Consider the following 12035-nt stretch of genomic DNA (forward strand, 5'->3'; position numbering starts at 1 on the left):
TCGCCTGAAATTGGCGTGTGACGATTACGAATACACGAAAGATATGACGCAGCATGACATTGCGACGGATACATCTAAACATTAATATCTTTATCAAAGGGACGTTTCTGGCTGGACTACGAAGCAAATTATCATGCATAAATATCAATCATTCATTCATTCAATCTTGTGTATCCTGAACATTTTCTCCCGACCGGTGCTCCCTGCTTTTTACATCGTGACGCATAGACGTCTCTACAGACCAGACCACCAGAAGGTCTCGCTGACCTTGAAGCTGCCCTTGAGGGCCTTGTCTGTGATGACACTGCTGTCACTGACAATTACCTCGTACTCGCCCTCCTCGGCGCACCACTGGTGCCGCTCCTCGTCAAAGTAACTGGCGGCGTACTTGGTCTCAATGTTGACCGTAACCTGCTTGCTCTCGCCAGGCGCAAGCGACACCTTGGCGAAGCCCTTGAGCTCCTTGAGCGGGCGGTTAATCTTTGCCTTTTGCTTGGGTGCAACGTACACCTGGACGACGTCAGCGCCGGCCACCTTGCCCGTGTTTTTGACCGTCACGTCCACGGCGAGCTTGCCGTCAGCCTCGCGGACCTGGAGGTCCCCGAAGCCAAAGGTCGTGTACGACAGGCCGTGGCCAAAGGGGAAGAGCACGGGGCGGTCGAGGAACTCGTAGTAGCGGTAGCCAATGTAGACATCCTCGCCGTACAACGTGCGACTGGCCTCGGCACGGTAGTTGAGGTAGGCCGGGTTATCCTGGACGCGCTCGGGGAAGCTGAGCGAGAGCTTGGCCGAGGGGTTGACGTCGCCAAAGAGCACGTCGGCGATGGCGTTGCCCGTCTCGTTGCCGCCGTACCACGCTTGGACAAGGGCCTTGACGTCCTTGACCCACGGCATGCGCACCGGGGTGCCGGACTGGTTGACGACGACCGTGTTGGGGTTCGCCTGGGCAACGGCGGAGATGAGCTTGTTGAGGTAGCCCGGAAGGTCCATGTCGGCACGATCGTTGCCCTCCGTCTCCCAGTCAGCGTTGAGACCGGAGCAGATGATGACCTGGTCGGCGTCCTTGGCGAGGGCGGCGGCCTTTTCGATCTCGGCCTTGTCGTCAATGACCTTGCATCCTCCCATGCGGAGGGCGCCGCTGCCAAAGACAACGTTGTCGCCCTGCAACTTGGACGACGGGGCCGAGCCAAACTCGACCTTAAAGGTGTACTTTTGGCCCTTCTTGAGCTCGACACGCCCCTTTTCCTCAACAGTGGCGGCGCCGAAGAAGGCATCGCCCTGGCGCTGCTTGGTGGAGTTGTCAATGACAAGCTTGTCATTGACAAAGAGGTTGGCCGTGCCGCAAACGATGAGGCCGAGCTCATAGGTGCAATCCTCCTCAGCGACGAAGGAGCCCTCAAAGTCGGCGTACCAGAGGTCGCCCTTGAGCTTGGGGTTGTAGTAGTCGACAAGGAGAAGCTCCGTCTTGGTGAGGACAAGCTCGTCGATGGCCTCGCGGCTGTGGTCCGTGGGGGGTTCGTTGTAGGCGCGCATGGTCATGCCGGGCTTGCCGTCAACTGACGTACAGACATTGCCGAGGAGGGGCAGGAGCTTGTGGGAGTAGGCGCCCTCTGTGTACTCCGGGGGTGAGGTGAGCTTCTTGCTGATGCCGTCGAAGGGGGTGACGGAGTAGTAGGCAGCCAAAGAGGCGGAACCACCTCCGTGATAGGTGGCGATCTTGGCGTTAGGGCCAATGACAACTGTCTGTGAGTCTCAAAGTAAGTGTGTGTACTTTCGTGAAAGACGTGTATACTCGGAGAACATGCTCACCTTCTTGTCCTTCTTCAGGGGCAGCACGTTGTCATCGTTCTTGAGCAGGACGATACTCTCGCCACCGATGCGCCTCAACAACTCGGCGGTCTCTGGGGTGTCGCCCGTCTTCTCAGGGGCACCCTCGGGAATGCCGGTCGCCACAGCCTTCTTGATGAACTTGAGCATGGCGCGAGCTCTCTCGTCGAGAATGTGCTGGCGGACCTTATCCGTCGACACATTGAACTTAAGAGGCTCTCCACGGAAGCGAGGAGGTCCAGGCATCTCGAGATCGAGACCGGCATTAGCCGCTTCCGTGGTGCTGTAGGTTCCGTACCAATCGCTCATGATCATGCCGTCCCAGCCCCACTCCTTGCGGACTAGCTTCTCTAGCAGATCGTGGTTCTCACTGCAGAATGTGCCGTTGACTCCATTGTAGGCAGTCATGAGCGCACCCGGTGAGGCGTCACGGAAGGTAAGCTGGAAAGGAAGCGCGTAGATCTCGCGAAGGGCGCGCTCCGTCACGATGCTCTGGACGGCGTTGCGCCTGTGCTCCTGGTCGTTACACACAAAGTGCTTGGGCGTCGCCTGGATACCAGTGCTCTCGATACCTCTCACAATGGCGGCGGAGCCGAGACCAGCCAACACAGGGTCTTCGCCGATAGACTCGAATCCTCGGCCACCGAGAGGGGACCGCTGCATGTTGATGGTAGGGCCTAGAATGCAGTGAGCCCCCTTGAGCTTGGCCTCCTCTCCCATCTTCCTGCCGGCCTCCTCGAGGAGCTCGATGTTGAAGGTGGCACCGAGAGCCGTTCCGCAGGGGAAGCAAGCTGCCTTGATACCATTGAAGAATTTGGTGCCGCGCACGCCATTGGGTCCGTCGGAGAGTCTGATGGAGGGAATGTTGTGCTTGGGCAGAGCCTTGGTGTGCCAGAAGTCGATACCTGGGGAGAATCGAATGTTAGCTTGTCATTAGGTCTCGTCGAGGGCTGTAATGAAGAGTCCGCAATTGGGGTGAAAAGTGACCCCCCAGAAGAGACGGGAGCAGTCTTACCGGCGAGAAGGTCGACCTTCTCAGAGACGGTGAGCTTCTTGAGCACGTCTTCGACGTCAAAGTCGGCCATTGTGGGCTCGTCAAACGTTGGACTGTAAGAATGGATAGGGGTATCTTTGGAACAACTACAATTCTACGACTGGCCGGTTTCAAACTTGGAGAGGTAGTAAAGGGAGTAAAGAGGAACAGACAAGAAAAGTTGGTGATAGAAAGCGCCGGGAAGCAAGATCGAGAGGGAGGACCGGAACATCTTCGCAGCAGGATCGCGCTGTTAAATAGAAGATTGACGAGCTTGTGGACAACGGAACAACTCCGGACGATGCGGGACAGGATTCCCTCTTCTTACTTGGCTTAAAGATACCTTAGCTCGGGAAGAGAAACCAGCAACCCACTTTGAGGTCCCGCGTGTTTCTGGGTGACGAGCTAGGTAGATGGAGGAAGATACACCGATGCCGGGAAGGCGGCGGGGGGAACGGCAAGCAAGCAAGCAATCAGAAGGCCATGTTTGCATGCAGTATCCGTTAGCAACCAGGTTAGCAGCGGCTGTTTCTCTGTCTCTCCCGTCATGCTGCTATGCGCCCCTCCATGCAGTTCAGCCGGGGAGAAAGAAAGGTGGAGAGCTGTTCCTCCCAATTACCAATACACAGAATGAAGGAACGGATGCCCAGAGATGTTAGAAACCCCAAGACCTTGAAAGACGCGGTCAGGTGCGTCAATGGCGACCGCCCGTCTGGTCGGTAGCGCATTTCTACCCCACGTTATCACGTTGTGGGAGCTTGTTGCCCCTCATTCACCGGGAGAAGCTCGGGTGGCTTCCCCCTTTTAGCGTCATTTCTCCAGTTGAGTGCCCACCCAAAAGCTCTGGATTGGCTCATTGGCATTGGAGGCGAAGCTGAACATCGTCCCGAAATCCCGTCAGACAACTTTGGCGCGGAGACGGCGTGCGGGTGTCTCAGTTTTGCCGGAGACTACCCGGCCTTTTGGCGATATTATCGCGGGCTTCTGCCGTGTCGCTGAACAGTGCAAACTTCGTATTACAGACAGTGACAACTTCTCCTGTGAAAACAATGCATCGAATCGGACCCGGCTAAGGGAAGCGGACCCAACCAGCCATGACACGATGCCGATACTCCCCGAGCCGCAGATATGCCGCATTTAGGTGAACGCAAGCTCGCAAGGCCTCATCTGTAGGTTTCATATTAGTGCCACAGTCCCGTCATCGGGTAACTGGGTAACTGCTTGTGAGATGGAGGCTGATGATCGTGGGACTCAGGGCACAGTAGGAGGATGGTGTATGCCGTCTTCTCAGCAATGGAGACAGAATATTCGGGCTGTCTCTACCCTTACTAGACCTGAATGACTCCCTGGAGCTGCACGTACCTGCAAAAGAAATCACATTTGTCATCTCTTTCTTTCTCGCCTCCGAGCTGCCGTGTTCCCGCGCGTGACAGCCGAGCCAGGGGAACCACGGGATTGCTGAGTCGACAGCATGCCCCGCATTTGCCTGAATCCGATGAGAATACGGCCCGGACGTCTGTGCTGCATCGTCGGGATGGGACTCCATTACTGATATACCCCGGAGAGCCGGTCCACGGAGTCATGCCGTGGTTTAGAGGTCATATCAACGGGCCGAGCCACCACATCCGATCAAGCTGCACTGGCGCTACGGCCCTGCCCTGATGATCATCAAGCGGGTGATCATTTCCCCCAGCTTCCCCAGATGTCTATCTTCATCGGCAAGCTCCGCTATATCTCCATACCACAATGCCGAATCTTTCCCGAGTATCCATCATCTCCATCTCGGTGAGCGGCTGTAAACTGGGCATAACTTGAAATAAGTAGCCAAAAACAAGGATCCAATGACCATTCGCCTCTTTCCCGAGTCTGCCAAGTGGGCGACAATGAGCTGCCGCTCAGCACATCCTGAGTTCCTGTTTCTACCGCTACCTTTGTCACTATTTCTCCCACTTTCGCTATCACTACTCTTTTCAGCCACCTCTTTCAGTTCGTTCTCTACATGGTATAGCTAAGTCACACCAACAAGACTCTGAGAAGGACAGGGACTGTGTTGGCACCCATGTAGGGGTCTCTCTCTCTTGCCGAGACAGCAGCGCGAGGCCATGCAGTCACCCGCTCATCCGGCTTGGTTCCCGAGGCGGGGTGGTCCGAATACACCACAAACTCGCGTAAGACAATTCACCACGGTGGCTGGTTCGTTCCTTTTGGAAATATCCATGTCCACAATCATGTTTCCTCATCAAGATCCACCACTGAAGGCGGGAGTGTGGGAACGGACCACATGCTCGCGAGATGGGGTCTTCTCGGCAGCCGTGACATCTTGTCGGTTGCTCATTTGTCGAGACCCAGGGCGAGGAGTGTACGGATACTATTCCCAGATTCACTCCCCCTGGTGAATGATTGACTCGTTTGTACCCGTAAGGCGGGGAGGGATGGAGATCTCCTCTGCCGCTGTATGGTGTGACGGGTTTACGGATATAGGCCAGACCACCACGTTGCGTAAAAAGAATGTCCCGATACTTGAGACAACCATCACAACTCACATGCTCCATCGATCTCTCCCTGCTTTCGTGATGGTTCCTGATGATCACTATTGGTTTCGAGGCATACCTCCCGCATTGTCGGGACATACATGTGAGGGCGATCCATGCATGTTCATCTACTACACACATACTTTAGGCATGCGACAACCATCTGCGGTTCCTGCCTGTAGCTCGCGAGACATTGGAGAGACATGGACGGTACCGATAGTACGGACGTCAGCCTGGGTTCCCGAAAGTGGTCTCCATCTCACATTGTACAAATTCTACCTCTACCAAGCAAGTGGGCCAGAACTGCGGTTGGCTGGTCTATGTCGATACCTTTGCCCGTTGACAGCAATCATCCAGAAGATCCCGTCTGTCTGTCTTCTTGTTGGTGATATGAAGTATCTCATGGCGTGAGCTCTTTCCCGAATGTATGCCAAACTCGCTGCATAGCAACTGCCCTGGCCCCCCTCACAATCCGACCTAAGATCGTGACCGAGGTCTCAAGCTTCAGAAGTGAAGAGATGATGAGCCATTGGATATGGGGGGTTCCTGTTCGCTCGGGAGGACGAAGAACCACTTTATCAATGCCAAGTGTGCATGTATCTTAATGCCTACAGAGAGTCAAACCCCATCTACGATACGTTTCTCAGAGAGAGGACTTAGTTCAACCCAAAGGGAAAGACAATGTTCAGGCTATGTTACGAGGCTCAAGAGACCATCCAGATAGATCACTATCGCGAACACAGTACGACCGTCTTACGGTCACTACAGAGAGTCGATTACCTTGACAGCCGACATCACGGGCACTGCCAGATTGGTCCACGCGATGATTCTCTCGAGACAGTACTAGACAATTCACCCCTAGGAGTAGGATCACACCCCCAAGCACCAAAGTTAAGCATCTCGAAGCTCCTAGCTACCCCTTGGCAACACTCGCATGAGGGGAGATTGCCTTGCTGACGGCGGGCATGCTCTACCAGCCACAAACCACCTCTTGTGAAGCTCCTTCAGGGGATCGAGGCAGTCAGCTGAATCCTATACCGACCTCTCTCCCCCTAGCTGCGTCGGAGAGGCTGACTGATTAGCTTGATCTTCGTCTCTGGGGAGGTCACGATACACCACAGGGGGGTTTGAAAGGGGGTACGGCCAACCAACCCCATGCTCAATTAGCATCGTATTGCCTGGACGCAGTGCGCCACCAACGAGATGACTGCATACTCTGCAGGCCACAAGTTCTCGGAAACACATTCATGTAGTCTTGAATATCATTTGACGACAGTTCATGAAAGGAGGTTCATATACATTGTGCCAGCCAAGGCAGTAAGAAGTATCACAAGAAGTAGGATTGCCCGACGCGCAACGATTCCCGTCTGCTTTCTTGGACAGGGTAGACTCAGTTTATCGTAACACTGTACATATGGAGAGGCTCATTGACGATGCTCCATGGAGAATGATGTATGGACCTTTGATGGCGCAAACAGTCAAACAGAAGCACTCTCTTGCAGTCTGCCCTTTCATGTCGTTTCCTCCCCTTTCTACATCAAGGCACAAAATATCGCGAATTAGGAACGCATCATGGTCGACAACCAGGCTCTACATCACGATGAGGCTGCACTCGATCGCGATTTTCGCAGCCCTGGTCTATCAGGGTAGGGGATATCTACAGATTGCAGACAACAACCCCGTAGCCTGATCATACGATTTCGTTCTTTGTTGGACATCATCACTAGCCCAAGGATACGAAAAAAAAAAAAACAGGTTTCAAGCCCATCGCACTCCGCCCAGCCCCTCCCCAGGACCCCCGGGAAACGATGCCATCATCCCCCTTCCCATCGCCGCGCGGGGCACCGTTGGGGGAGGATCGGAGCACAAGTCCGATGCGGACCTAGTTCATCAAGGGAAAAGAAAGGAAATCGGACGCTCCGACAAGGGGCGTGTGTCTTTCTATTCCGCTGTACTACTATCACGCCCGGCGGAACGAGAAAACAGCAACGGCGGCCCCATTCATCTTCAACGCGAACAAGACGCCATGCCATTGCTGTGCTAACTATTCCGGCCACAACATGCCCATTCGGCATAGAGCCGTTTTAGCTAGTATCGGATTTCCACTCCTTCTTTTTCCATGACCAACGATGTATGCTACGAAGATGGCGCCAATACGTTCAAAGGATGGCCCAGGGGGCGGGGAGACGGGACCTTTCGTTGATGTTGCGAGTGGGTAAATGCTGGCCCGGGTAGATGCCCGAAGTGAACGCAGCTACGAACCGGAAGGGGAGAATGCCGAGCGGTGTGGGCTGTAACTTGTAAGCCTGTTCGTGTTGGGGGCTTTGTGGGTGGGCGTCGTTTCCCGACCGCCGAAAAGTACGGTGCGGCAAGAGCGGCGGTGACTTGAATCCCCCGGTGTCTGCAACTGCAAGCCCGCTTACACTACGGAGTAACTACGTACGCTCTCATCAGAGGAGGGAGGGGGGAGGAGATGGGATGGGATGGAAAGGATGGCATACCTACCAGATCATGGATGGGATTGGGAGGCAGGGGGGGATGAGAGTGCGGAACCGCAAGCCGGGAAAGTTGTAGAAGTGATACGTAGAAAAGAGACGGTAAGTTGCCAATTGACCAATTAGTTGGAAGCGATTGCATATGGCGTTGTTTTTCTGTTTTCCGCTTCTTCCAAGTCTCAAGTCTAGTCTCCCACACTTTCCGTACGCATACGCATATGCGCAATATGCCACACGCAGGGCATCATGGGCAAAATTTAGAGAGCCTGGCAATGTACCGATACCTTCGCACGGCTTTCCGATTTTATTTTATTTTTTTGATTTTTTTAACTTTTTCTTTGTCCTTTCTTTTTCTGAAAGTCCTTCTAGAAGGGTGTGTAGAAGCTAGACTAAGCCAGACAGAGTTAGGCCCGTCCTACAGCTTACAGGACGCCATCTCGATCCAACAATCCACCCGGCCGAGTGCTGTGGTTCTTCTAATGGGGGGCCGCAGGATTGCGTAGCAGCAGACAAGGGGACCGGCGCAGCACTAGCCGCTGCCGTATATCCACTCCCCGTACGGACACATCGCCATCGCCATCGGGGACGCGGGCGACGGCCGGGCGTTGAGACGGGATGCAAGCTTGTGAGTAGCAGAGTAGGTAGACTATCCGTACTTTAGGGTGGTTTGGAATCCATATGGGCGTGGCATACCAGTACCCTTAGGTTCCCCCCATCCATCTTGCTCGTGTCCGCCATCGGGAAACAAGAAGGGTCCGCGGGCGTCCAGGAGAGAGCGGTGTATCACACATCGCAGGTACCGGTAGCCAAGCACACCAAGGCACATCATTCCTTTTCCCCTATGTCGTGACACACGGGTCTTGCCTTGCCTTGGGCCGGGCTGGGCTGGGACTTGTCTCTGAATTCCCGGTGGGGGTGAGAACTTTCGTGAGTTTTGGTTCGCGAAAGACGAACAGACCTCGAACTTGGAGCAACGGCGTAAAAGTGTAAATTCCTTCTTCGCCTTCTTCGAAGCTTCCAAAATGCTTCCATAGGTGCTTCCACAGCCACCCACATCACACCTACAGTCTCACAGTCTCATCTTCCTCTCTTCTTCGGATGCACAAGAATGGAAACACGACGCCACGTCGCATCGAATGCCCGCAACAGCAGTTCCAAGCGCCACGGAGCGGAGGGGAAGCCTTAGGGTTGCCACGTTTCCCTCCCATCTCTGCACACCATCTCCGTGGCGTCGGATGGGTTGTGCTGCACAAGCACATGGCAAAGATGCCATGGCGAAAGGTAACTTTGATGACGATAATGGTACGTGGTGATGGCGTTGGATGGCGGCGGCGGCGGGATGGGTGTTGGCTGTACATAGCAGCTGAGTGGCTGTAGCCGACTGTACCTACACTTTTAGTACTTGCAGCGTGACATTAACTTGCGCTGGTTCATGAATCAAGCAGAGACCTGCTTCGTCTCGCCTTTCCAGAACAACTCTGTTGCTGAACTTTGAAAGCGGTGTACAACGTGCATCGTGCGGCTTGCGGCTTGCCATGTGCATGAGGTAGCACTGACCACGGCCACGACGAAAGCCCTCTAGGCGATCAACGTTGCCTGCCCGAAGAAACGAGCCGCCAAAACACGAACCAAACTCAAGCAACTTAGCATGGCCGCGGAAAGGGGGGGGGGGGTAAGGGGGCTATAACGGCTCGTTAGATACCCTCCTTGTTCATTTTGCCAGTATTAGCCTTCTGCACGAAAGCAGGCGAGGCGTGCGAAGGGTCGAGATCATAACGCGTGGCAGCGTGGTAGGGCTCCAGATAGCCTTTTCCCCATGACATGAGACGTGCATTGCAGCCACGTGTCACGGGCAGCGCTATCTGTCAAGAAAAAAAAAAGCTATACATTTGATGCCATCACACGAACCCGAGCCGCCTGTCTCAGATGTTTCCATGCATCAGATTCTGCACGGGGCTGACTCGCAGGGAGGGGACATTCGACCTCTCTTGTGCCTTTCCTGCTTCGCTATGTGTGAGTGGGTGAGCGTGTGTGTATATCCGTATGCATATGTGTGTGTTTGTGTACACACCATAACATGTGTGAGTGGTGTTGCGCGCATGAACCAAGCAATCGAATACGGGCGCACACACCGATGCCATCCAAGATTTCTCGGTGATATCTTGGGCTTGTAGAAAGTGAGAGCGGCGGTTAGAAGGAATCTGGTCGGAGTACGGACGGATACCAGCGCCTACGGTTCCGTCGTTGTATCGTAATGCTGCATTGACGATGCTGGCATGTACTACTGTATAGCAAGTGTAGTCGGGCATCGAGTAGTGCTGCAACACAGCCATCACACCTTGCCTATTGCCAAGCCAGCACGTGGACTGCAGCGAAGGCTCCAAACCGCATGAAGATGACCATGGGTTGACCATTTCAGGCCTCAGCCATGGACCCGTGTTGGGACGGATGGATGGTCGCGAGGGGACTTCTGTAGACTGCCATTGCGCTCTGACCAGCGGGAGTACAGAGCAGAATGGTCTTGTGAAGCACCGGAGAAACGACCAAGGGGGGAGAGGAGCATGGCGTCTCACGGGCTGCTTGCGAGATTAAGTATGAAGCATGACCGCTGCGGTCGTCGTTGATGATTTCGATTGGCAGATGGCGCTTTGGTTAAGCTTCCAGAAAGGGTCCAATTCGATTCGGGGTCGAGGACCGTGCGGCTGGGACGGGCAAGTTTCGGGGGCTTTCTTGACTGTAGACGGCATCTCTTTGCGATTCTTTTCCTTCTTGGGGTGAGTGTTTGTGGTGATGGTGGTGGTGGTGCTAGTAGTGGTGCTAGTAGTGGTAAGGGGCGGATTTGTTGAGCACGGTGAACGGATGGTTGGTTGGCTGGCTGCTTCCGTAGCAGAACCGTAGAACAGAGCCGGAGATGGCGCTAGAATGGAGGGAAGAAGTCGGGCGAACGGTTTGGAGTGAAAGGAAGGTGAGCGTTGGGTGCGGAACGGAATACCTCAAGGTGAGGAGAGGTGAGGTGAAGGAGCGGGGCAGGGCAAGGGGAAGCGCGGCAAGGTGAGCACCTCACTTCTCTACATGCCTAGGAGATGTACTCCGTACGTACTACGGGCATGGAGCATTCATACGAATAGCTCAGGCGCGGTCCCCTGGGAGCGCGACGATGGGAAGGCACGGAGGGAAGGATGGGAAGCGATGGAGGGATCGGGCAATGAGTGGGGGCCTGGATAGTCAACGCTAAAACGGTCCGTATTAGGTAAAGCTGGTCGAGCGAGGTAAGGTACCTTACTTCGTACTCTGACTGCGTAAGGTAACGCAACTACGATGTATCCGCACCTTAGGGTATCGTGCCTGCCTAGTAGCTAAGGCAGGCAAGGCCCGGCAGAAGAAAGAGCACGAAGTTACGAACAATTAGGCGTTGGTAGGCTGTAGCACGTGTTGACGGTGGCTGGGTAGGGATCCGGCGAGGCGGCCGGCAAGAGATCAAACGGTGATAGGATGAGGCGCTCCGACGAAACGTTCCCCGTTCACGCCCATACGCACCTAAGTCTCCACCGCTGAACGCCCACGCCGCCCGTCCGATAACACGGCCGCAGCAGTGTTAGCACCGTGACCGTGACCGCAGAGTGACCGTAGCCGTGGCCGTGGCCGTGACCCCAGCCAGGGTCGGAGGGAAAACAGATCCCGAGCACGACCGATGGGAAGTTGCGATTGGCCTTGGCATATCACGTACGAGTATGTCCTTTGACCCTTGAGCCCCGGGGTCCGCTACTAAGTGATGGGTATAGTGCTCAACGACGTAGTATTCAAGGGACTACCTGAGTTGCCCTGGCATAGACTCATGAAAAGGTTGATGCTTTGACGTTTGTTCCCCTTTTCTTCTTCTTTTCTTTATTTAAACTTTGAGCAGAGATGTAGTGATGGTGTAATTGGGACGGATGCCAAGACAAGTCAACCTCTCTCCCCGTGTGGGCTGGACTGGGGCGTAACCGGAGTACTTGGTGCACAACACGGGACGGGAAAGGCGGGAGAATCGCAGCGAGGAATGACCCGGGTTCGCATCAGGTGGAAGGCGAAGCTTCCGTCCCTGGAAACTCGGGAGTCGCAGCGGAGGCTCTGCCTTGAGCTGACTGGCCAAGTGATTGCACAAAAGTG

General features: G+C 54.8%; 4 protein-coding genes across 4 annotated transcripts; 2 read left to right on the forward strand and 2 right to left on the reverse strand.

Annotated features, from left to right (window-relative positions):
• Positions 1-234: 234 nt before the first annotated feature.
• Positions 235-2912, reverse strand: CPAR01_03561 (glycosyl hydrolase family 3 N terminal domain-containing protein; the record flags this gene model as incomplete). The annotated part of the gene is made up of 3 exons (XM_060487848.1): positions 235-1743; positions 1810-2732; positions 2843-2912. The coding sequence occupies 3 exons, from the start codon at positions 2910-2912 to the stop codon at positions 235-237; spliced, it is 2502 nt and encodes an 833-aa protein (XP_060352054.1).
• A 2491-nt stretch (positions 2913-5403) lies between these two features.
• CPAR01_03562 (uncharacterized protein) lies at positions 5404-5802 on the forward strand (the record flags this gene model as incomplete). The annotated part of the gene is made up of 1 exon (XM_060487849.1): positions 5404-5802. The coding sequence occupies one exon, from the start codon at positions 5404-5406 to the stop codon at positions 5800-5802; it is 399 nt and encodes a 132-aa protein (XP_060352055.1).
• Positions 5803-6963: 1161 nt separating this feature from the next.
• On the forward strand, positions 6964-7435 carry CPAR01_03563 (uncharacterized protein; the record flags this gene model as incomplete). Its single annotated transcript, XM_060487850.1, has 2 exons — positions 6964-7037; positions 7147-7435. The coding sequence occupies 2 exons, from the start codon at positions 6964-6966 to the stop codon at positions 7433-7435; spliced, it is 363 nt and encodes a 120-aa protein (XP_060352056.1).
• A 2145-nt stretch (positions 7436-9580) lies between these two features.
• On the reverse strand, positions 9581-10300 carry CPAR01_03564 (uncharacterized protein; the record flags this gene model as incomplete). Its single annotated transcript, XM_060487851.1, has 2 exons — positions 9581-9748; positions 10121-10300. The coding sequence occupies 2 exons, from the start codon at positions 10298-10300 to the stop codon at positions 9581-9583; spliced, it is 348 nt and encodes a 115-aa protein (XP_060352057.1).
• Positions 10301-12035: the final 1735 nt, after the last annotated feature.

Source organism: Colletotrichum paranaense, assembly GCF_030867605.1.
Source record: "Colletotrichum paranaense strain IMI 384185 chromosome Unknown Scaffold_3.1, whole genome shotgun sequence".
NCBI lineage: Eukaryota > Fungi > Ascomycota > Sordariomycetes > Glomerellales > Glomerellaceae > Colletotrichum > Colletotrichum paranaense.